General features: G+C 46.2%; 1 protein-coding gene across 2 annotated transcripts in view; it reads right to left on the bottom strand.

Moving 5' to 3' along the window:
• Positions 1-26,614, bottom strand: part of EPS8L2 (EPS8 like 2) — a 107,720-nt gene that overhangs the window by 45,114 nt on the left and 35,992 nt on the right. For both annotated transcript variants that reach the window (XM_045012689.1, XM_045012691.1), the window contains exon 4: positions 4,456-4,520. In XM_045012689.1, coding sequence (XP_044868624.1) covers positions 4,456-4,520 — 65 coding nt within the window. The remainder of the gene's footprint in view (positions 1-4,455; positions 4,521-26,614) is intronic.

Consider the following 26,614-nt stretch of genomic DNA (forward strand, 5'->3'; position numbering starts at 1 on the left):
GAGCTTAACTTTAAGCAGCTGACTAGTCTCATTGAAATCAATGGGACTGCTCAGGTACCTGCTTAAAGTTAAGCAAGTGCTTAAGTGCTTTGCTGGATCAGGTCTCTACAGCAGAGAGAAGGATATTCCTTTCAGTATATAGGAACCTCTGATAAGTTCTTTCCTATCTCAAAAATCCATCTCCCTATTTTTCCTGCCTCATTCATTTAAAATATATGACAAGTGGCCAACTGGTTTTAGATACCTTTTTATTTCTTGTGGTCTGGAAACGGTCCACGGGGATCAACCCATTTCCTCCTCCACCTGACAACCTCTGGGCAGGGCTAGATGCTCAATGCCACTTCTGCATCAAGCAGAAGGTGTTGCCCCAGCACAGCAAGAGATGCTTCCTCTACACCAAGGGTCCCCAACGCGGTGCCTGCAGGTGCCATGGCGCCCGCGGGGGCATCTAAATGCGCCTGCATCCTGGCCGGCGGTCGAGCATCCGCCGAAATGCCACTGAAATTCAGCGGCATTTTGGCGGATGCACGACCGCCGCCATGGTCCTTCGTCTGGCGCCTGCCAGACGAAAAGATTGGGGACCACTGCTCTACACTGTCTGCTGATTGTGTTGCTTCCGTAATACCATTCCACCTCAGGGAGCTAAGGAGCAAGCACAGACCTTTCACTTGGATCCACACATGCCATGAGAGGCCATTGGCAGCCTGCCCTTGCTTCAGCCTCCAATACCCAATGCAATGTTAATCTGTGGCAGTGATATCTTCCGAAGCAACAGTCTCCCTAGAGTCCCTCTAGAACAGTACTGCTATGAGGCCTTAGCTACTGTGCACAGCAGAGGATGGCTGGTCACCATTCTGCAGACTTTGCAGTCCATGCATCATCAAATTCTGCTGCCTGCTCTAGCTCTTTAGTTTACGTCTATGGTTTTCCTAATTTTCAACAAGTTAGAAAATAATTATTTAAAATGCAGCTTGATAGCAGTGAGATGGCTGAACCAAACACACCTGTGTTAGACTCTCCATGTCCTCTGTATCAGTGGTTCTCTACCTTTTCCACACTGATAAGGCCATTTTGCAACAAACATTTTTCAGGACGCTCCCGTCCCCTTTTTTGTTTAGCCATATAAGGGAGGGTGGCCATGATCCCCGGCAACCTATTAATAGGCCCCAGATAGGGTGATGACCCTGGGTAGAATGCTTTTCCTCCCCAGTGCACCCCTTCAAACAGCCCCCCATAGTGATGGGCAAAGAACAGCAGCGAGGCTGTTATTCTTGTGTTGCCTGTAGATTCTGACCCTCTGCCTAGCTGATTGAGTCGTGGCTGGGTGAAGCTCAGCGGCTGGTGTTCTGCAGAAGGTCAGACTAAATGATCATAATGGTCCCTTTGGGCTTTAAAATCTGACATGACAGGAAGACTCAAATCTTGGTGTTATGGAGAAATTGCCTGATGTTCCCAGACAGGATCACCACAAAAATGCTACATTTCAGGGCTCAGCAGAGCAGAGATCGTCTCTCTGATGAGGCTGGCTCCTCTTTTGGCAGTGGAATGTCTGTAACAATGGAAGGTGGGAGCGCTGCTACCTTGCTGTCAAACAGGTTTGGAAATAACTGAGCAGGACACACCAGGGTCAAGCAACAATAGATGGAGAGGGAGCCCCTGTATCAATCCTGGCGGGAGGTCATGCTCAGTGGGGCCCTCTTGTTCTGGCAGATGGATTTCAGAAACTACTATAGGACGCTCCATTCATTTATAAGCTTGTGCCAATCAACCAGAGTTTAAAGTGGGGGATCATATGAGGGAGCACAGCTCCCCTTGCTTGGCTTAAGGCAGAGAGAGCGAGAGCTTTTGCCTTTTCTCTTCTTGGCTTAGGAGAACTCGGCTCTCTCAGATCTCCCCCCCCTCCTCCTGCCTCTTCACTGGCTGGTGATGTGAGGGAGAATCTGAAGTGGGAGCAGCAGGAGGGGCTGGTGCCTGGCTGGGAAGCTGATGGGTCTCTGAGTCTTTCCCGCCACTAGGCAGAGCAGCAGCATCCGCATCTGGTGGGAGGAGGATTGTCCAGGCTGGGAGGCCCCAGTCTGCCTCCTCCTCATGCCTTGCGGGTTCCTCCTATGCCCTTGGGCATGGGGGTGGGGGGAGAGGCAGATCCTGTTTCACTCAGCTCTCCCTCCCCTCAGGGAGCAAGGAGGGGAGACCCTGCTACTGACGTCCCCTCCCTTACACAGAGTGGCCTTGTCAGTTGCCTCTCCCCTCTTGGCACTACAGAGTGGAAAGAGAGGCTGAGAGAACAAGTGTTCTCCCCCCCCCCCCCCACACACACATACACACACACTCTTTGGCTGGCTCCAGGCCTACTTGGGGACATGGATTCCTTTCAGCTATGCTGATTCCTTTGTCCCGTTCTCTTCCACATGCCATGTCCCATCACATGAGATGACACAACGTCCTCTCATAATGTGATGTCAATACCTGTGAGCCAAGGCGGGTGAGTTAATATATTTATTGGACGAGTTCCTATAATGCCTCAGCCACCTTGTGTCTCTGATCTCCTGGGACCAACATGGCTACAACAACACTGCAAACCTCAAATACCTATGACAATCTGCAACCACCACAATGGTTGCTCTCCCCTCACCTGTGTGGACCTATTTTAACCACTGGTGCTCTGGCTGTGACTTTCACAGAGGCTTACTTGGCTTTGGACTAGCAAGCCGGAGCTGCTGAGCCAGCAAGCTCCAAGAGGCCCAGTCTTTGCCTTGACATCAGCCTGCCAGCCAAATGCTGATAGAGTTGTCTTACAGAACTGAGGGTCTCTAGATAAGCTCAGGGGGATCGAGGTGCTGCGACAGGCCTGGACCTTGGTAACAGGCTACCATGCTAAAACTGCTGAGTTAGTTGCTACAGAGGGCAGTGCTTTGGCATTATCTGGGCAAGCTAGAGAAACTCATCCAGAGAACTTAGTGGTGCATGCTTGGTATTGAACCAGAATGCTATGGCTGTGACGGGGCTTATCAACCCCACACTGGTGATGCCAGGGTTAAAAACTGGCTTTGGGCCCAAGAGACCATGCTCCCTCATTCTTGTGGGCATGTGCCCAGTGGAGGGAGAATATAAAAGGAAGCTGCTCAGCGTGGGTTGGCTGAGGAGGAGAATGGACCCTGTTAGGAGGGATGGCTCTAAGTCATAGAATCATAGAATATCAGGGTTGGAAGGGACCTCAGGAGATCATCTAGTCCAACCCCCTGCTCAAAGCAGGACCGATCCCCAATTAGATCATCCAACAGATTTTTGCCTCATATCCCTAAATGGCCCCCTCAAGGATTGAACTCACAACTCTAGGTTTAGCAGGCCAATGCTCAAACCACTGAGCTATCCTTCCCCCAAGACACTGGTCCAGCCCTGTCATTTTGCAGCTTAAGCTGCAGATGCAAGTCAGAAGTTCGGTGTAGTGCATTATGGACTTGTTACCACAGCTGTGAGACCTGGGTCCAGCAATTGTAAACCCAGGCAGTGTGGATGCCCAAGCACTGGCTCGGAAACACCAAGTCCACAAGCCTCGGTCCCACAGACCTGGGTTTACAATGAAGTGTAGACGTACGCCCGGAGGCCTGCTTAAGAGGGAGTGCAGCTCTGTGGAGGAGCCAACGATCGCCACATGTAAGAAGGACTTTGGAGGGCAGGAGGAACCCTGCCCAGCCTGAAACATAGACAAATCATGGAATCACAGAAGGGGGGAGATCCGTCTTAGTACTCTTGTTAGTTTCAAAGATCTCTAACTGTTGGGTGCTTTAAGAGTAAAATCACTGTGGTTTAGAAATTCCTTTGCTGTGTTCCTTGCTTTCCTGCCAGATTGTCCTTGAAGGGTTTAAACTGGAAGCCCAAAGCCTGGGTAGAATGCTGGGGGAGCATGTATCTGTGACTGGAGAGCTTGGGAAATCTTAAATGCTGGATTCAGGGTAATTGGATGACAGAACCTCCCTGTCCCAAGGAAGAGTATCAGGCAAGAGGTCTGAGCCCAGGAGCGTGTCCTAAGAAACAGTGACTAGACTCTCTACCCAGACGCAGTTGGCTTGGAAGCACAAGTCCACTGTCAACAGACTGGTGACTGCATGGAGTGGGCCAGGCTGTAACAGTACGTTTCAATTAGCCCTCAAAAGGCATTGGGCAAGGGAAAAGGAAAAAAGAACTAGCGGACTATGTTCCAAATACTGGAGAAAGGAGCATGCAGTTCAAGAGGTTTCATTGTCAGACACTATTCATGACTTCGTGTGGGTAGGCTGACCTTTGCTCATTCGTAGAAAGGCTTCTAATTGGCCTCTGAACTAATTAGGTTCCATGATGAGTCATGCATAGTGAATTAAGCAAGGGTCATGATATAAATGAACCAGGTGTCATTATCAGCACCCATCACTGATGCAGTTTATTGCTCATTCCCGTAAAGGCTCTGTGCAAACTCACCTGTACATGGTACTGTGATGTCTCGTGCATAATTACATTGGAGTTGGAGTATTTCTTCCTTTGTTCTGAAAAAAGAAGAAAACAAGCCTTGCATTTAATGTTCATTTATCAGTGAAATAGGATCCAAGGACCGTAGTTCACATGACTGGCTCTACTGCCTTTCTCACTCCTTCTGAATTCATTGGTTTAATCAAACCATTGGAAACAGGGCATGTGTAGAAAAAGATATTAATCTTTATTACAAAGACTCACAAACAACACGTCTGGATTTTCATATTACCGGTAACTTGATTTCTGAAAGCCAGGGGCAGAGTGCTTGTTTGTCAAGGAAATGAAACTTAAAAAGCCAGATAAACTATGAGGTTATCAGAAGAGAGCTAGTGAGTTATGGCTCCCCTGCCTGAGAAACCTAGCTCAGGGCCACAAAGCAAAATTGATCTGAAAAGGAAATTATGAACACCCACCACCCTGCACAAAAACTCTACATTACAGCTGGGCAAAATGTCTGACAAAACTTTTTTTTAATGCAGATTCAGGTCAAATTTACCAAATTGTTTCTGTCCAAATAAAAAAAAAATCAAAACTTTTTTTCTTTTGATATTTTCAAAGACATCAATAATACTTTCAATAAAATTTTGGAAAACTGAAAATAGTTGTTTTTTTTTAAACTCTGAAAAATGTACTGGGAGGGGATTTGAAAAAAAAATTGAAATGTCATTTTTTTGAGCAGCATTAATCATCACGTTTAGGGGTTAACCATGAAAGCTACAATAGTTACATCAAAAAGTCTTGATGCCTGATGAAGCTCACATCCTCTCAATGCAATCTCATAGTGTATAAAGGAGTGGGTTTATTCCCCCCCCCATCAGACTAAATTGGTGTGCTTTGCATCTTTTAAGCTACTCCGACAGGCAGTCTGCGCGCATGGGCTTCATCTCCCACACTTCCATTCCTAGCAGCCGTTTTCCCTATTGTATAATCCCAAGCATTGTGGTCTCCAGGAAAGAGCATAGCTCTAGGAGTTGAGAGATCTTGACTTCTAATCCTGGCTCTGCCACTGCTTGCTGTATGGCCATGGGTGAGTCACTTTACCTCTGTCTGTTTTCCCCATCTGTGAAATGGGGATATCACTACTTATAGGGCTGTTTTGAGGGTTAATTATGTCACATCTGTCCCTTGCATTAAATATGTCAAGAAGTATATGAATGCTAAAATTACAACTTTCTAGAGCTTACCTTCCAGCTGCTGCTATTTATTTAGTGTCACAAGGGTGCCACGGGGCTTTACAAATCTAACAAAACTGCAAGCTCCCCACCCTGAGGAACTCGTTATCCAAGAATCCAGTCCAGCTCCTACTAAAGTAAACAGTAAAACTCCTATTCTCTTCAATGGGAACTGAATCAGACCATAAACTAAGGCTATGGCTACACTACAGAGCTTACAGTGGGGCAGCTGCACCAATGCAGCTGTGCTGCTAGTGCAGATGCTCTAAGCTGATGGGAGAGAGCTCTCCTGTCAATTACTCCAGTCCCAGTGAGCAGCAGTAGCTATGTCAGCAGAAGAGCGTCTCCCGCCGGCATTGTGCTGACAACACCGGCACTTAGTGTAACTTACTTACCAGCTCAGGGGGCTGGTTTATTCACACTCCTACGGGACATAATTTATACCGACATAAGCTGTGGTGTGTATGTAGCCTAAAAGGGTGAATATCAAACATGGAGGAGGAAGGAGGGGATGGGATAGGGAGAGGGATGCCCAGACAAGGGGAAGGGAAGAATCATGTGCAGAGCATCTGGCTTGCTTTCACACAACAAGCTTTTGTAACAGGAATTGTGTTGCTTCATATGTTTATTTATAGATAGGCATGCACCTATGTTATCATGATCAGGTGCGGCAGTGACCACAAGGAACACCCAAGCAGAGATTAGCAGTGGAAAGCAGGCAGGGTGTTTGGAGGAAGCAGTGAAAAGAGGCGAGGGAGAGCGCTTGGTGCCCCAGAGTAAGGAGGCGGCTCCAAGCATGGACAGGAAATGGCCCAGCATCAGGAGTGGGAGGAGACAGCAAGGTATAGTGGTGCTAGCAATGCACTGAGTGACAAGACAGAGGAGGAAATGAGAGCTGAGAGGCAGGCAGGAGCAGAACTCTGCAGAACCCTGAAGTGAGGAGAAGGGAGCTGAATACGATGCAGAAGGAGGCGGAAGGATGGTACAGAGATTTGAGTTGGGGCATGGGTGGCAGGTGTCATAGGCTGGGGGAGGCTGTGCCTCCCCAAACAGCCAGGTGTGGCCCCGCCCTCTGCTTACCACCAGTCCCTGTGTGCGGCTCCAGTCCTCCAGCCCCCAGTGCTCTGGCTGGGGAGACTGGGGCTGTGCACCACCCACCTTCCCGCACTCTGGGGCTGGGGAGGGGGGGCTGGGGCCGCCTGCCGCCCCCCCTCCCAGTACTCCTTTGGGGCTGGGGGGCTAGCCTGGGGTGGGACTGGGCCAGTGGTGGGGCCTCTGAACTCCAGGGGGGCCAGAAGGGGTGGGGCCTTGAGCAGAAGGGGCAGGGCTGGGGGCTAGCCTCCCCCAGTTGGCAGTTCACACGCTGCCCATGAGGAGGGGGTTATACAGAAAGTCCAGCAGGAGAAGATAAATTGGAATGGACACAGGTGAAAAGCAGGGAGGCCCAATAGAACAAAAGTCCAATGGTCAAAGCAATTAATGTCCAAATCTACCAATGAGGAACTTCTTCAATGTGGACGTGAGCTAATCTTGCCCTTCCCTTTCTGATGACTGAGAGAAGTGCCAAGTAATGCTTTCAAACCCCACCAGCCTGGGAAACCCCAATTCCATGGCATCTCCCAATTCATGTGGTTGTATGCTACAGTATCTACCAAGTTAGCTGGCCAGTCACTTCTTTAGATTTTTTTCAAAATATGTCAATAGTTGAGTGCTAGTAAGAAACTGATTCAGCCGGTTCTTCAGGCCATCCTTGTTCTTCATCCATACATTACTCACAAAGAACAAACAACAGAGTTCCAGCAAACAACCCACAAGGGGAGAAGCAATTGTTGTTTTAATCCTAAGTGGGGTACAAGTGCCGGTCCAAGAGGTGAATATCGCTGGACCACTTGGTAATAGCGACCATAATGTAATTAAAATTAACATCCTTGTGGTGGGGAAGATACCAAAGAAGCCACAGTAGCATTTAACTTCAAAATGGGGAACAGCACAAAAATGAGGACACTAGTTAAACAGAAATTAAAAAGAACAGTCACAAGAGTGAAATGCCTGCAAGCTGCATGGAAACTTTTTAAAAATACCACAATGGAGGCTCAAATTAAATGTATATCCCAAATAAAGCAAATTGATAAATTAAACAGTAATAAGTTACCTGGATCAGACGGTATACACCCAACAGTTCTAAAGGAACTCAAATATGAAATTGTAGAACTACAGACTGTGATATGTAATTTAACACTTAAATCCCTTTCTGTACCAGATGACTGGAGGACAGCTAATGTGATGCCAGTTTTTTAAAAAGGCTCCAGAGGCAATCTTGGATATTACAGGCTGGTAAGCCTAATTTCAGTACCAGGCAAACTGGCTGAAACTATAATAAAGAACAGAATTATCAGATACATAGATTAACGTGATTTGTTGGAGAAGAGTCAACACGGCTTTTGTAAACAGAAATTATTCCTCACCTATTAGAATTCTTTGAGGAGCTCAACAAACATGAGGAGAAGGGTGATCCAGTGTACAGAGTATACTTGGACTTTCAGAAAGCTTTTGACAAGGTCATTCACCTAAGGCTGTTAAGCAAAGTAAGCAATCATAAGATAAGAGGGAAGGTACTCTCATGAATCAATAATTGGCTAAAAGACAGGAAACGAAGGGTAGGAGTAAATGGTCAGTTTTCATTGTGGAGAGAGATAAATAGCAGGGTCTCCCGGGAATCAGTACTTGGACCATGCTGTTCAACATATTCATAAATAACCTGGGAAAAGGGGTAAAGACTGAGGTGAAAAAGTTTGCAGATGATACAAAATTACTCAAGATTGTAACTCTTTGTCGTCTGCTTCGGACTTAAGGTATCTCACAAAACAGTGGACAATAAAATGGTAGGTGAAATTCAGTTTTGATAAATGCAAAGTTATGCATGTTGGAAAACATAATCCCAACTACCTATTTCAAAATGATCGGGTCTAAATTAGCTGTTACCACTCAAGAAAGAGATCTTGGAGTCATTGTGGATAGTTCTCTGAAAATATCAGCTTAATGTGCAGCGACAGTCAAAAAATCTAGCAGAATATTAGGAACCATTAGAAAAGGGAAAGATAAAAAGACAAAAAATAGCATAATACCACTATATAAAATCCACGGTACACCCACACTTTGAATACTATGTGCAGATGTGGTTGCCCCATCTCAAAAAAGATCTATTAGAATCGGAAAAGGTATAGAGATGGGCAACAAAACTGATTAGGGGGATGGAACAGCTTCCATATGAGGAAAGTTAAAAAGACTGGGACTGTTCAGCTTGGAAAAGAGATGACTAAGGGGGGATATGACCAAGGTCTGTAAAATCATGACTGGAGTGGAGAAAGTGAATAAGAAAGTGTTATTTACTCTTTCACATAACTCAAGAACCAAAAGTCCCCAATGAAAATTAATAGGCAGCAAGTTTAAAAGAAACATAAGGAAGTACTTCTGCACACAATGCACTGTTAACCTGTGGGATTCATTGCCAGGGCATGTTGTGAAGGCCAAAAGTACAAATGGGTTAAAAAAAGATTGAGATATGTTCCTGGAGGACAGGTCAATCAGTGGCTATTAGCCAAGATGGTCAGGGATGTAACCCCAAGCTCTGGGTGTCCCCAAACCTCTGGCGACCGGATGATGGGAGTGGACGACAGGGGATGGATCACTCAATAATTTCCCTGTTCTGTGCCAACTGCCAGTGTAACAAACAGCAAAGGCACAGTCTGGGCCTTTGTCTCAGCCCTACGATACCTGGGTGTGGTGTCCTCCTTTGCACCAAAGCCTCCTTCCCCTTTCTCTCCCAAGCAGCCACTCTGCAAAGGGAGGGGACACTGCTGGTCTGGAGTTTCAATGGCCAGGTGGTGCCTTGGTATTTTGTCCAGTGAGTTTATATGTTAAAATCTATTGTTGGGATTTCTACTGTACCTGGTACCCAAGTGCCATGACGTTCAGAAATAGGACTTGTGTCCTTCCACATCTGTGCCTGTGCTACCAGCCCTGTGGCCAGAGGCACCTGTGTGCTCAGGGGGTATCTTAGCTCTGACTAGTTGCTTGCGCCTAATACACAAATGGAGCTGGCCAATGCCACCACCTGCAGGCCTTTCTTACTGATAGTCCAAATCACTCCTATGCTGTGGTAGGCAGCTGCAGACTTAGCTGCCAGGGCTGGTTCAGCAAGCAGAGTATGGGTCTCTCTTACTGCATTGTGTATCTCCCCTTTTCTCCTGGACTACTAAACTGTGCCCTATGTTGTTACAATACACTGTATTCCATCTTAGTGGTGTCTGAGCAATATTATAGGTCAAGCATCAACAGTGTTTTCTAATCTGTGGAAGACACTAAATGAAGTGTCCCTGCCCCAAAGGGCCTGCAGGTAGAGCTAGTCGAAAATATTTTTGATGGAACAATTTTTTTCATTGGAAAATGCAGTTTTGTCAAAATCTAAATGTTTTGTGGGAACATGGCAATTCTCAGGAAATATTTGATGGGGACAAACTTTAAACGAATCATTTACTTTCTCATTTCAATAGTGTCGTAACATTTTGTTTTGATTAACATTTCAGTTAATTTCAGTTTTACTATTAGAATTACAATTATATTATACTCCAATATGTAGTATTTCATATTGTTTTGACCATTATCAAAATGATATTGCAGAAATAAAACAATTTGCTGGTTTCAAATCAAATTTATGGGTGGGGGGAAAGGAATGCTTGTTCTGATGGAATTTTTGACTCTTGCTGCTGATTCGGAATGAAAAGTTATCTTGGAATTTCCCACAGAATGGAAATTCTGTTTTTTGACCAGCTCTACTTACAGGTCAAATATGAGTTTCCAATCCACAGAAAGTACTGATGAAAAATTACCATGATTTATCAGTGAGAACCTAATCTAATATACAGTGTTTCTAATGCACCCGTCACTACTCTCTCTAGGCACCATGTATGAAGAATCTTGTGGTTTTAACTACTGGAAAATATTAGTCAACCTCTATCCTGTGCTACTGTGTTCCTTCCCTCATATGACCTCCGGACCTCATGGGTGGGAGACAAGCAAAAGACAACTCAGGAACTTGGTAATGGGTAGTGGAGAAATCTGTGTTCAAATGTTTGTTGTTTCTAAATTCAAATAATGAGGCTATTGATGTCTTAGCACTATTCACCTTTGCAAAGGTGGGATTTGCAAATGAAAAGACAGTGGGAAAGCTGGTAAAAGTACAGACTTCACAACAAGCTTCTTGAATGAGAGCAAGGGTAGTCTTGCGGCACTGAAATAGCATGCAGGAGACCTGGGTTCAATCCTCTGCTTTTACCAGAGAATTGACCCTGGGCAAATCATTAGTGCGTCTATTCCTCCATTCCCATCTGTAGCAGAGGGTTAACACTTCTATCTCCCATCCTGTCTTGTCTATTAAGACCAGTCTGCATGAGAAAGCTGCACCAGTTTTTAAACCACTTTAGTTAGACCTGTGTGAAAGGCTGTGTGGATCCTCTTATTTCAGTTTATTTTGGTTTAGCATAAGGCAGTTAGTTATCAGCTGGGTTAAGTAACCAAGATAAGCCTCACTTAAACCAAAATAAGTGTCCACGTGGGAACTTAAAAACTGTTTCAAGTTAATCAGTGTTAACTTTCTCATGCAGACAGGACCTTAGATTGTAAGCTTTTCAGGACAGTAGCTTATTATGTGTTAGGGACTGCACTGTACAAACACAAGGAGACCTCAGATCTCAGTTGGAGCTTCTAGGTGCTACTCTCATGCTAATAATAGTAACAAAATCCAGGGCATAGATGGTGCAGGTCAAACCTGAGCCCTCAACGCCGTTTTTGTTCTTTGTCTCGCCTCTCCCATGTAAACCTTTTTCCGAATTCACCTCAAGCATTTTTTTCTCCAGCCTGCCAGGCAGAACTGATCTCACTTCAGAGCTTGGATCATTTTTGGCCACTGTCGATAGACAGATACTGGGATAGATGGACCTTTGGTCTGACCCGGTACGGCCGGTCTTATGCTGTTTGAGAATGGCCAGCAGGTGGCTCTCTACAGCAACATTAGCCTCACCTATGCCGCCTTCTCTAGGTGCTAACCACATCAATTCTGCTGAGGCTGAGGCTCTCAGCTCACTGTGGGGTGAAGGACTGAAGACCCCTTCTTGCCATCATGCTGAAGGATTTAGCTAGCTTTGCATCACTGCTTAGCCAGGGTGGGTTGGTAGTCTAATCTGGTTCCCTATAATCCATCTCACAAAACTGAGTTGGCAGTTAACCATCCTTCCTCTCTAGATCTTCGTTGGGCTGGTTGTCAGGGAACCACAGCCTGCGACTAGTGTTTCTGGCTGCTTGGCCAGAGGAAGAACATTTTTAGTTTTTATTAACAACAAAGCTAACCGGGGTGCTGGGACATCGTAAACGTCCTGAGGAAGGAACATGGAGGTGGAAATAGAACAAGATGCACCATCTTTCAATCATACCCTTGTGTGGGTTGGTGGTAGCTGATTTTTAATGACTTTTTTTTTTATTTTGAGTCTGGCAGGAGACCCATAAGCCTACATTACACATGTTTCCATGTGTTTTGTCTCTGGAGCTACTTAACAGAGCAACAGCAGCTCCTACTGGTCCTTAACTGGTAGGTGTATACAAATAGAAGAGTTTACTATGGACACATTGGCAAAAGCATAAATGTGTAAGACTATAAACTTCAGACTCGGTATGTTTTTATAATGTTAGAACTGTGCCAGAGGTTTATTGGAGGAAGGATGTTTTTGTGATTAAGGTGCTGATTAAGGAGAGCTGGGTTCAGTTCCCAGCTCTGACATCCAGAATGACCTTGGATAAAACAGTTAATCTCTCTGTGTCCCTGTTCCCCATTTCAGTGTCCTACATCTATAGAAATGTTCCGTTTCTATTCTCTCCATTTTAATCACAACCTGCCCCAGCTTGAATGGAAAGGTACAATGAGGCACTCAAGTGTTTGTGCACAAAGTTACCAGGCTGTGGGATTAATGTCTAACTCGAATAAGACTTTTCCATAGCGGCAGTTGTATAATTCAGCATTTCTGACCTAAATAATAAAAATGAGAACACCAAGTCTGTGTGGGATAAAGATCAATTTGGATCTTGGGACATTGTGTGCCTTCCTTTTAAAATGAATTTACTACTGGTGAAACAGGCCAAATTGTCAGGTCTGGAAAATAAAACTTTTTAACATTAGAACAAGTTTATCTCATAGTTCCCTCTGTCTGTAAAGGTTCTGGCTAAACTGGATAAGGGCCTACCAATGGAATAGCAAGGGGTGCTACATAAGAGGACTGAGGTGCATTGGCAGAGCTGCGGAAAGGCACATTTAGAACAGGATGGGCTGATGAGTTCAGGGAGAGTGAATGGGCAGAGCTGCGTGGGAAAACTTGTGCAGTGCCTGCCTTCACTATGTATGGTTCTGCAAACAACCAGCTCTCCATGTGCAAGTATGCTCATCCTCTCCTCCCTTTTATTTTCTCATAGTTGTTGTTCATTATATAGCAGGGACCTCAACACCCATTTCCAAGGACAGTGGTTGATCTCTGCTGTTTCATGTGCCATGTAATATGAGCTGTTCAATATGAGAGAACTCTATGTTTCAAAAACAAAACTAGCTCGTTATTAGGGGGACTATTTACACAGTTGCCATAACTGCAGCTAACTTTCCAGCCATGTGCACACAGACTGGCTTCTCAGTGCCTTCTTCAAATTCTTCCCTCCTGCAACATGTGCTCCTTCCTCCAAATTCCATGCAGGTTGCAACACCTGCTGTAGAGAGAGGAGAGCTTAGAACTCATCATTTAGAACTTAATGAGCTATGGAATCCCAAGTCTCTGAAGCGTTTGCTGTATTTGGGAAGTGGGGCAAGGCAAATCAATTATCTCACCTTCCCAAAACAAAATTTTTAAATATTTTGAGAAATCTGTAGAACTTTCCTGAAAAGTTCTAGGGCTTTGGTGAAACCTCAAACTTTTCTATGTTCTCCCTTTCCTTCACCAATGCCATCTGATTACTATACATCTAGGGACCCACCCAAAGCCCACTGCAATCAGTGGCAGATCTTTCCATTGACTTCAGCTGGCTTTGCATCAGGTCCTATTCCCTGATCAGGTCAGATGTGCTGCTCTAGGACTAGCTCCATCTCTCTGCTTGCATCTCCAGCAGAGATGGATTGCTGACCGGGCTCACCTCTCATTGGAGAGGCTTTTCTTTGCAAGTACAAAGCTGTCACTTTGATAATTTATGCAGGTGCCGAACAACTCCAGGGGGCCTCTTCTGTTGTCTAATCAGTGCTGCATCTCCACTGCTCTGCTCACAATACCAAGTAGCTGCAAAAATAAAATGAAAGGAAAACCAAAACTTTCCAGCTCCTTTTGTTGATTCTCCAGGCCGGTATGTTTGTGTTACCTTTAAGGTCCATAGAACAAGGACAATCTGGCTTTGTGAGATGCTGTGCGTAGATGTCATTCAAGTGAGGATCTTCTAAAACCAACACTTTGGCAGCTGCTCAGGAGGTGGATTGGGGTGTGTGATGTATGTACGTTTGTCTGGCTCTTTACCTTAGGCTTCTGTTTACTTCTCTTCCAAGATCCCCTTCCACCTTCCTGTTGGTCCTGCCCAACCCCTCCCAACTTCAAAGCATAACTAATCTGCCTGAAAACAGACACACTGAATGAGGAGGATGCCGATATGTTTAGTACTGGAGAATTGCAAAGCTCCCATTTGGGGCATGCTTGAGCGCTTCACTTCTGTTTAATCACAGACAGAAGATTCTAAGCAGAAGGACAGCAGTAGACTGTAGTAGCCTCACCATCACAGGCCCTGTCTACATAGGAAAGGTGCGTCAGTTTAATACGGGAATAGGGGGGTTAAACCAATATAGTTAATCTGATGCAAAGCCTTGTGTGGATACTCTGATTTTGGTTTAGCGTAAACTTGTTTTCAGTCAACTTATGCTGAGCTGAAATAAGCATCTCTTAAACCAAAATAGTGTCCACACAGGGACTTATACTGGTTTAATGATGATGGTTTAAATTCACACTTTTAGTTTCAACCAGTATAACAGACAAGGCTTTGAAGCCAGCAACTTTCTCATTAGTGTTTCCCAAACTGCTGTTCGGCACAGGTCCGTCCTCAACCTGCTTAATTTTATACAGGAGAAAGCTGGACTATCCATAACGTTAGCTAATTTATCTGTGTCCTTCTGGGTTATCAGATACCTCTAATAACAGAATCCTTCGCGTTCCTCCAGCACCTTCCACTGAAGAAGCTCAAAATACTTTACAAACATTATCCAGTCCTTACAACGTCTCTAAGAGGTGAAGTAGTTACATTTTCCCCATCCGATAGGCTAGGGGAAAGAAATGGCAATGTAAGTGGCTTTCCCAAGGTTACATGGTAACTCACTGTCACAGCCTGGATCAGACTCTAAGATTATGTCTTTGCTGCAGAGATAACCTGGGTTCTTACTCCTGTGTTGCCCCAGCCCCCTCCCATCCACACACAAAATCCTCTCACTGGATTTAATGGTGCTTTCAACCATAGCTAGCTGGCCTGGCTGGGACTATGAAATAGAGCCCGAGTGCCACTATCACTTGGGCTGGTAACCCTCCTACTTTGCAATGATAACACAGGCTGAACCTCTCAGAGTATTGATAGTCCTCTAATGTCCTTCCCACAATGCTCTCTGTATGCCCAGAAGGACAGACAAGTTCTTCCACAATTCAGAGCAGCTCATGTTACTGCAGTGCTAAGAACCATAGGATGTGCCCTGAAACGCCCTAGCAATGCATACAGGTGACTGCAGCACTAGTGAGGACACAGTGACTGAGGTAAGGCTTTGCAGTGTGGTTGCTCACCCCCCAGGTGCTAGTCACCTGGGTTCTGATCACCAGAGTTAACTGCAGTGAAGGCGTACCCTAAATCTGCTGGCTTCCAGACTGTTGCTTTTACCCTCGCTCTCAATCTGCTAGGGCAATGGTGGACTCATGGCATTGCAACCAACCCATGTGCAATACTCAAAATTATTCCTTTCAGTGCTGAAGTAAAGTATTGTGCAATATCTAACCAATAACTTGATGGCCAATAGCTGTGCTTTAAATTGCTGTTTGGGATGCTTTGGTTGCACACATGGTCTCTGTTTCCTGAAACAGTCCAGCCTACAGGTGCTGCAAAAACAGTACAACCCGGAGGAAGGGATTCTTTGCATTACTGGTACCCTCTTGCTGACTGGACAGAGGTGCATGAATTGGCTCCAAAGAAGTTCTCCTGTATTCTTTGACTTGAAAGATAATAGCTCTGATGCCCTATAGGGAGGTGTGAAGTGTTAGTGAGGGGGATTGGGAAGGAAAGTCTCAGGGCTCTGACATGACTATGGCAAACCCCACAAGGGAAAGGAGCATGTTGATAAAAGCTGGCAATTCGTAACCTGTGATCCACTCAGCATAAACCTGCAGTAACCATTGCTCTATTTTTCCCCTTCTTTCTTGCTTATGGCAACACACTGGTGGCGTGCCATGACATTTTCAATCAGGCATGCAGTTCAACGTTTGCATGCAAAATGGCATCCACTGTGCAGCGTGACCTGGCATATATGAGGCGTGCAAGGTCACACTATTTTGTAGAACAAAATATGCTCCTTGCACGTTGGAGCTAGACTAAATCAACCTTCAGGCACAGCCTGTCTAGGGGCATGCAATGTGTGTGTTGCACACTCAGCTGGATGCCATTGTAACACACACAAAGCCAGAGGGAGACAGGAAAACAACTGAGCTGGTATAAATCCAGAGTAACTTCATTGAAGTCAATGGAATTACTTAGGCTTTACATCACTGTGAGAGCAGAATTTGATCCATTCTCTTTTATTGGATGACTCCTGCCATTCATACCCAGTGCAGCATCCAGACAAAATGCAGGAGAGGAAGGATGGTTGTGTGGTTAAGGCACTGGACGGGGTTGTGATTCAATTCCCAGCTCAGCCATAGAGTTACTGCGTAGCCTGGGGCAAGTCACTGAAGCTTCCTGGGCATCTGTGGGGATAATTAGGCTTCCATTCCCCCACCTTTTGTCTTCTTAATCTTTAAGCTCTTTGGGGCAGGGATCTCTCTTCCAATGTATACGTACAGCACCTAGCACAACAGGGTCCTGATCACGCTTGGAGTCTTTAGGTGCTATTGTAATAGGAATAATTATTAATCAAGCATGGACTGGGTATGTCCCAACAACCCCATTGATTCCAAAAGGCTGTTAATGGATGATGACAGCACAGCGGAGGCTGTAAGAAATCATACTAGCAAAAAAGATTGCTATTTATTTTAACTTGCTTTGCCTTTTCTGAATGGTACCACTTTGGGCTTCTACAGCATTCATGCTGGTATGCCACTGACTCTATTTCCCCCTTACCCCTGTATATGGGGCATATATTCTGTAGCCCTCCAAAGAGTAAGGAATTTCAGAAACCAGAAAGCAGCCTGCTAGTGACAGGATCCAAAGAGATGATCGGTTCCCAGATATCATCTCTTTCCATTCCATTTGCATTTGTGCCATTGCTATAAACAGAAACTTAACAGCAAAGTGGCTGTCCACAAGGGGCCACACTCAGTCTTGGTGTCCGTTACATTTGTCCCCAGTCACATGTGAGATGAATGCACCCCAAACTCTCCATCCCACACCTCCTAATCTGGTTAATTTGGCTTCCATCACAAAGGAGGCTCCCTGTCTCTTCTCTCGCATTGGATTTTGCTGCTACTAGCAGAAGGCATTGAGGAGGAGAGGGAATAATAAGGGGCAGCCACAGATGCAGAAGCATAGAGAACTGACTATCATGTCAACTAAGCAGGGCCGCCCAGCCGAATTGCCGCCGAAGACCTGGCACTTCGGCGGCAGGTCCCGGGGCGGAAGGACCCCCCGCTGCCGAATTGCCACCGAAGACCTGGAGCGGAAGAAGCTCTGGGGGCTTGGGCCCCGCAAGAGTTTTCCGGGGCCCCCGGAGCAAGTGAAGGACCCCACTCCAGGGGCCCCGAAAAACTTTCATGGGGGCCCCTGCGAGGCCCGGGGCCTGGGGCAAATTGCCCCACTTGCCCCCCCCCCCGGGCGGCCCTGCAACTAAGTGACACTTGCAATGCAGCCTAACCAGTAATCATATTTACCTTGCACCTTTCATCCTGCAGCACTTTGCAAACTAGGTATACAAAGAACCACTAATAGGCAGCCTCCTCTAGGGCAGGGGATAGTCATGGACAGGGCCGGCTCCAGGCACCAGCCCAGCAACAGGTGCTTGTGGTGGCCAATGGAGAGGGGTGGCACGTCCGGCTCTTCGTCAGCAATTCGGCGGCAGGTCCCTCCCACCATCTTGGAGTGAAGGACCAGCCGCCGAATTCTGAAGCTGCGGCAGTAGAGCTGATTGCGACCGTGGCTTTTTTTTTTGGCGCTGCTTGGAGCGGCTAAAATCCTGGAGCCGGCCCTGGTCATGGAAATTTTAGCCATGGATACAGAGCAAATCCCTGTAAGGTTTTGAAGCCCGCTTGATGAGCAGCTTCTCATGCTGATTGCAGAGGCCTTCCCAATGACCAGAAAATGGCCCCTGCAGAGCTTCAGAGCTCAGCCAACAGGGTAGGAAACACTGAGCTCCTTAAGGAGTTGCCTATCCTTAAGGAGTTTAGAAATATTCTAGGGACTTGAGGCCATGGCAGAGCAGCTGAGCTCTGTGTCTGTCCCTGCACTACTTCTAAACTCTGGAGAGACATGCACATTGCTGAGAAGTTCTGCAGGGGATAACCAGGAACTCAGTGCCATGGACTCCAGAGAGATTCCCAGCATTCTGCTCTGGCAGTGTTTCACACTCCCTTTGCACAAGTGTAAATGATGATATAAGGCAGTGGAAGGCCAGGTTCAGAGCGCTCATCTTGGGCAACAGACTGTGACTTTAGTATTAGGGGCAGGGAGCGGGGCAGCTTCTCCAGGCCATCTGAGCTACACTCACTCGCTGTGAGGACACAATAAGCAGCAGTTCTGCCAACCCCACAAAGTCCTACGTCAGGAGTCAGGCCCCTGAATCAGGCTTAACAATCACGAGATTTTAAAAAAGCGTGAAGTTCAGGTTTCTTCTTTTGTCTTCTGCTTTTTGAGCATGTACTTTCCCAAGCTCTTCCCCCATATTTTTGTTTTAAGTGAAAGCTGAGATTCTCCCATGACTCCAGGAGCTGGGTCTTTAAGGAAAAACACACCAAACCTTATGAGACTTGTGATTAAAACCGTGGAAAATGGCAGCATAAGGATGGGAATGACCTCTGAGCTCCTCTGTATTCTGGGGCCTGCTAGAAGCCTGCCTAGCCCCCAGCATAAGTCAGGCAACTTTTGGAAGCAGTCTTTTGGAACGTGCAGTTTTGAGACTTTACCAGTGTATACACTTTGTGGTAACATGAGCATTTAGCATGGCTCTTTGCATTTGTGCCAAAACAACAGGTCGGGGCACAGTCCTTCAAAGGAGGCTCATAGAGACGAAGCAAGACAACAAATGCCTCTGCATAATGTTAAAACAACCATGGACATTTTGCAGAGCTGGATTGTTAAAGATACTGATGAAATTGAATCTACTGCTAGTAACTGATTACTGGGTCAGAAAAGCAATCCAGTTACATATCACTAAATAGTGCTGCCTCACACACATAACAGGTTAGTGGTTACTCCTAGGTCAGGTTTATACAACAAATTTCTGTCAGCCTAGCTCCAGGAGTGTGAAAGAGTGTGATTTGCAAGTGACATAGCTATGCCGGCAGAAGTCCCTAGTGTAGACACAGTTATATGAGCAAAACTGCACTTTTGCTGGTATAGCTTATTTGCTCAGGAGGGACAGAATAAGCACTACTGACAAAAGCTGCGTCCACACTAGGAGTACTTTGGTAGACTGGTATAGCTACACCAACAAAGCCTTCCAAGTGTAGATGTAACACACAGGAGCAGGACACAGTATGCGTGGCTAGACTGCACACTGTGACATCATCAGTGCTCACCTGCGGGACAGATAAAATCTGGGATTGTTCAAACTCGTAATGAAAAGTAAATCCATAGTTGGTACCATTTTCAGGCAGGTCCACTTACATTTTATCAAGGTACCTTTTAAAGGGGAAAGACAGAAGGGAAAATATTCCCCACAATGCATTGCATCTTCTTGGCAGCAGCTCTGCAGCACTTTTTAAAAGTATCAACTCACATCTTTGCTTAGGGCACTGTTACATCTTGACCTGGCCCTAACAATTCTGTGAGAGAAATTGTATATCTCTGCTGTGGTCATGCTGGCGATCTGTGCCTGGTGAAACTATCACTTTTAGTTGGTGATGAAGGGCCTGTTCCGAAACTCACTGGAAATCAATGGGAAGGCTTCCGTTGACTGCAGTGGGTTTTGGATGACGCCCGAAGTATGAAAGCTTTGTAACAATAATTATAGACAGCATGTCAGTAGCTGTTAGTTGGAGTTTCATAACTAAATTCCTGCTCCTCATGCTTTGTGTTTACCACCAGAGCAATTCCAAGGACTCATATTCCTTTTTTATTAGATGCAGATATAACCCACTCTATGAGAGCAAATAAAAACACGGCCAGCCTCCTGATTGTGCAAGGGCTTTGTTCAATCAATAACACTGCACCTCTGCCTCTAACTTGTCACAGCATGCAAGGATGGAAGGCAGTATTTACAGTAGCACCCCATGCTGTGGCCTGGGGACAAGAAGCCAAGTGGGGGAAAATAACTTACTAGAGAATAAGCAGCCCAGTGAAAAAAACATCCTTGGTCATGTAAGCTTAGGAACAGAGACAGCCTCCTGTCTTATAAGTAGAGCTGAATGAAAAAATGCCAGTTACTTTTTAGCAAGAAAATTCAAAATATTATTTTTTTTAGATTTTCCACAAACATTTTCCAGGGATTATATGGGGGGGGGAGGGGGAAATGAAACAAATATTTTTAATTTTGAAAGCAATTTTCAGTATTTGGGGGGGGGGGGGTTTGGTAAAATATTTCAAAAACTGAATGTTTTTACCATAAAACAAAAATTTGAATTGAAAAAAATGTTTTTTGTTTTAACAGCAAAATAACAGAAGGAAATTTTTGACCAAAATGAATATTTTCCCAATACTTTTCATTTCAGTAAAAAAGCCAGTGTTTGTTTTTTAAAAGTTACAATGAGAAAAAAAGTCTTGCTTGTACGATTATAAAACCTTGGAAAGAAATCCTGTCCACTCCCCTTTGAACTGTGCAGAAGAGAAGCCTGGGGATCAAAGCTGGGTGTTGCAAGAGTCAGAACAACTTCACAAGTCCACTTCACCAATCATCATTACCTGAATATCTGTGATGTAGTCACAATGGTCCCTTGGGGACTACTGCCAGCTGATGGGCTGCTCTAGCCTGTGTCAGGGCAGTGATCAGGGCAACTCTGGGCAAAGAATTAAGGAGCTCCCCAACCTGTTGTGCTGAGCAGATCTCAGCCGCAGCAGCGAGTCTGACCTAATATCATCCGACTGTGGCTTCAAGATGAAACAATAGGATGGATGGACTGGCTTGAAAAAAAATCAGAGCTAGAGGAATACTTTCTGGGGTTCACATCAGCCTGGATAGCTGTCCCACCACAACCACCAGCCTTTAGAGGTTTCAGCAGATCTCAGGAGCTCTGGGGCATCTCCAGAGAGACAAGCAGCAATGGGCTGTGGAACACGGCTGAACGCACATAGGCTGAAGAAAGCAGCCAGCCAGAGGCCAGGAGAGAGGGGGTTAGAACGCAGATCCCTCTCTCCCGCTAGGGAATATTAACAGCAGGCCAGCTTCTGCCCTTGGCTACGCCTGCAACTCAGTGAGATTTGGGTGTGTGTAACCGAGGGCAGAATTTGGATCATAGGGAAGTGAGCAGCATTGTATTTGGCTAGAGACATTAGGCTCTCTAGGGAGGGCATACAGAGCCAGAAAGCTACCCATGTCCATCCTAAAAAGGGAGCACATTGGTGAGGGACATGAGGGAGCAGCAGGGACCTGTTTGCAATTGGGGAAGCTGGAGAAAGGTATTGGGGGGAGGGAGGGAGAGGGAGAAGGCTGGGAAGCACAGAAAGCTCTTTTATGTCCTAGACTGTGTGGTGCTCTCCCTATTAATGTAAGGAGAACTTGGGTCAAACAAATACACACTTTGCTTCTACCTAGCAGCACAGAAACCAGAGTCTGCTTCTGCTTGCAGCAGGCAGCTCTCTGCTCTGTTCAGCATTCAGGCCTGGTCTACACTGGGGGTGTGGGGGAGGGGCAAGATAAGTTGGTCTAAGTTACGCAACTTCAGCTACAAAAATAGCGTAGCTGAAGTCGACGTACTTAGAGCTACTTACCGTGGTGTCTTCACTGCAGTAGGTTGACTGCTGCCACTCCCCTGGTGGAGTACCAGAGTCGACGGGAGACGGGGACCCCCACTGGATTGATTGCTCCAGAGGTAAGTGTGGACATACCTTTCAGGGCCCTGCATTGCTGTCTGAATTCTCCCGCCATTTCCCACAACCTTACTTCACAACAGCAGCTACTCCGCTGCTTCACACAGTGATCTCTCTGGGACAGAGGCTATTTTCTTGTACCCTGTCTGTCCCTAGCATAGTCCCTGGCCTTTGGTTAGGGCCCATAGAGATGCTACTGTCATACCAATAATGGGGCAGCAGGGTGATGTCCATGGATTTGGGTGCATTCAGATACCTATCCAAGCCTATGGGAGCTGAACTGAGTACACACATGGAGGTTTACCCACCACCGGCAAACAGCTAGATTACGGCCGAAAGGATGCTGCCCTCTTCTTTCAAAAAGCTCCATTTTCAGATGGCGTAGGGAAAAAGGAAAGGGTGAGTGAGGCTTTAAGAGGAAAGGTTGTCAGTAAGAGGAGAGCTGCACTGCAGCAGGGGAAAACAAGGGGTAACGTGAAGCTGGGATCTGTGGTAGGAAAGGAAACATGAAGAGAGACACTGCAGTGGCACAGCCGGAGACGTTGATATGAACAATGTAGTCATTCAAAGCCAGTGGGGAAAGATGGAATTAGTGCCTCAGGCATTCCAGTGGCACAGCTCCATGAGACCAGATCAGCTCCAGCACCTACTTCCACGGGGGCATAAACACACAGCAACCAGGCCCTGGGAAAGTTTAAGTGGCACAGCTTCAAAAGGCTGTCCTCTTGATTACTATTTACACACAGTAGAGCAGTGATGGGCAACCTGTGGCCTCAGCCTAGCATCCCCAAAAGAGATTTGAGCCCCATTGTGACAGGCACTGCACAAACATAGTGAGAAACAATCCCTGCCCTGAAGCTGTTTGCAGTCTAAATAGACAAGACAGATAAAGGGTGGGAGGAAAGCACAGAGAGCTGAAGTGACTTGGCTAAGCAATGCAGAGCTCTGAATGCTGATCAGAGTGGAGAGCTGCCTGCTGCAGATCGGAGCAGACTCTTTGCTGCCAAGTGGATGCAAACAGGTTGGTAAAATGCATCCCAGGTCTCCTGGTTCCCAGACCAGTGCACTAGCCATTGGACCCCTGATCAGAGCTGGAGGTAGGAATTGCATGGCCAGCAGGTGGGAGAATGCTGCGTTCTTCCTCCTGAGTATTGTTCTTACTGGGCTAGGCAGAAATTATCATAGTGAGACTAAAATATTCAGACCCATAAAGGTGAACATGAACAGCATCTTATTGGCTAGAGACTTTAGGCACTGGGGGTGGGGGCATATATGGAGCCAGAAAACTACCCATGTCAATCATAACGAGAGGGTAGGGAACCACTGGAGACAATGTTGTTACTTTAATTGTGCCCTGTGCCCAAGGGTCTCAAAGCACTTCCCAGATACTAAGAGCCAGATTTAGCCACAGCCCTGCATTGGGGGCAGTGTGGAGTGACTCTGCCCCAGGGGGACAGTCAGGATCCCAAGTGAGAAGTGTAAGCCCCATGGCTCTACCCTCTCCCAGCCTCCCGTGGGTTGACTTGCACCCCAGGGGGCACATTCAGGAAGCAGTCCCTGTGCTCAGGCTGGCCACGCTCTGGGACAAATGTTTACAACACCCTGGAATGTAACTTAATGATGGTGTTACACCTCTGACATCATTCCTTTAAAATGATTGTTTCAACAGAGAACCTCTGCTGGCAGTTTGTTCAGTCACTATAGCCTGAATTGCAGCCCAGTTCTTTTAATGATGATGACAAAAGTATGCAGCAGTGTGTATACTGACTTTTTATTCATGGAAATACCACCCCTTCCCCCCAGTCAAGTTAATGAATTGTGACAGTTACCTCTATGGATGCAGAAACAGGCATACAGAAATATTAAGTGACTAGCCCAAGTCCAGTGACAGAAAAGGAAACTGAATCCTGGAATCTTGACCTAGGTGCTGGAACTGGGGGTGCTGCCAAACCCCTGGCTTTAAGTGGTTTCCATTATATAACAGGTTTACAGTTTGGTTCAATGGCTCTCAGCACCCCCACTATACACATTGTACCGAGTCTTGATTCCCTTTTTAGTGCTCTACCCACTAGACACTGCTGAACAGGAAGTGCACGAATCCTCTCATAAGTGTACGATCACAAAGAGGCATGTTTTTCTCTCTTCCTTGTACCTATTGGAAGCAAACTTAAGCATGTACTTCACTGACACCTCCCCACCCATCACCATTCAGGGCAAATAACCAGGAAAGAAGGGGCCCGAGGAGATAAATGAGCTGGAGTGAGAAATTAGGTTAAGTCTCCAAGGCTTTTAATAGCCAGTGTACTTTTGAGAGCTGCGTTCATTTTGTGGGATGGGGAGAGATTTCTTGCTAATGTGAATAGTAATTTATCAAAGTCTGCTCTTTGGTGGTCTCTGGGACCCAAAACTGGGAGCCAAATTAAGGCCCTGATTCAGAAAAGCATTCCAATTCAAGACAGGGCTTAAGCATGTGGTTTACTTTTAATCATGAGCTTAAGTTCAAGTAGTGCATGTGTCGGTTACGGTGTCGGTTACGTCTGAACTGGGATGGCCTTATGCTTGTGCTTAGGTGTTTTCCTGAATCATGGCCTAAATCCACTAAACAAAAATGTTGGTTGAGCTCTGTTTATTGAATCAATGCTCTTTGTCTTACATTGCAGAGGTTAAGTACACATATTAAACCAGTGTGAAAGATGTGGAATTTTCAGGGCGGGGGGAGAAGAGGAAATATTTCATGTGCGCAGTCGCAGTCTATCCATTTATATTCATGTTAATGTCACATGTAGCTCAGCTGAAATAATTAACAAGCCCATGCTTCTATACAGGAGATAACCAGTAACTAATGCTGAATAATCACCCTTGTTTTGGTCCAGCATGCTAACTAATTAATAACTAATGGCTATTTTCTACCCAGCTTTATGAAAAAGATAGTTTCAAGGCAATTTTTAGAGCTTTGTGCTTTTGGAGCCAGAGCTTTGGCTGGTGTGAATGCATGTAACACCACCGATGTCAATGGATCTATGCCAATTTATACCAGCTGAGGATCAACTGGGCCCTTTATTTTCATTTATGCTGCTGTTTATCAGCCCCTGTTAGATGTTAGAAATTGTCATTTCTTTTATGGCCTGTTTGTTCAGTTCCACCAGTTGAACACTGATTCTCATCCCCACCCCATGTTTATAACAGAGCTGGAATTGACGTCATTATTTTCGTGTCTGATAGCATGTTAGGTTCCTCAAGAGAACAAATAGAGAGACAATCCCTGCCCAGAGGAGAGTACAAGATAAATTCACATAAGACACAAAGAGTATGTCTACACTGCAATCCAAAGTGAGGCTGCAGCAGGGTAGACATACCAGCGCTCGCATGGCTAAAACCAGCAGCGTGGATGCAGCAGTGTGGGCTGTTCAAGCACACCAGGGACCATGGCTATGTATTCACGTTGCTGGACTGTGCTGAAGTGGGCACACCTACCCATGCTGCAGTCACACCGCAGATTGCAGAGTAGACACACTCAAAGTGAGGGGCAAAAGCAGTCAAAATTGGGGTAGGGGGAGGACAAAGATTATGACTATAGGACTGTGCAGTTATTCAGTAGAACCCTGATCCTGAAAACTGGTCCATGCAAATGGACTCCTGGGCTCCACATGGGCACAGGGCTCTGCATGTAGGCAGCCAGTTGCAGAATCATGACCTTGATGATCCCATTAAACGTTTTGTTCTGCTCTTGAGAACCAGCAACTGCCACTTATCTAGCACTTTGCTGCGCTCTGCTCTGTCTAGGGAGAGGCACAAATACGAATTGAGCTGACCCTTAGCTCATGCACACCCAACTCAACCAAACCTTCTTTCCAATTCAAATCACTCACTTCCCTCTGCAAAGCTCCCAGCCCATGCAACTATCTGCTAGGCTCAGATATTGAACTCAAGTCTCCCAAAGAGCTCTGGCTGTTGGATAACTGAAATCAGCTGTGCTCTGGATACTGTGGCTGTGTAGCTGTGGAAACCAGTCTGTGATCGGTCGGGTTGTAATTTAATCTTTGACCTGTAGTACATTCCACTCAGCCAATGAGGACATGAGGTCTCTTATGTGCCAGGGATCCTACAGTGGCACTTCTCCATGGAAACTGTGCTGCCAATGGATCACTATAGATTGGGTGCAGTCTGCCCCTGTTCAGAGTCTCCTGGCTACAGCACACCAACCTGTGCCTTAAGCCAGTGGTTCTCAACAAAGGGTCTGGGGCACCCTGGAGACCCACAAGCAGGTTTCAGGGGGGCCGCCAAGCAGAGCCAGCATTAGATTCGCTGGGGCCCAGGGCAGAAAGCCGAAGCCCCACTGCATGGGGCTGAAGCTCGGGTCCTTGAGCCCTGCCACTCAGGGCTGAAGCCGAAGCCTGAGCAACTTCGCTTTAAGGGGGCCCCTGTGGTGTGGGGCCCCGGGCAGT

Source organism: Mauremys mutica, chromosome 4, assembly GCF_020497125.1.
Source record: "Mauremys mutica isolate MM-2020 ecotype Southern chromosome 4, ASM2049712v1, whole genome shotgun sequence".
In the NCBI taxonomy this organism is placed as follows: Eukaryota; Metazoa; Chordata; order Testudines; family Geoemydidae; genus Mauremys; species Mauremys mutica.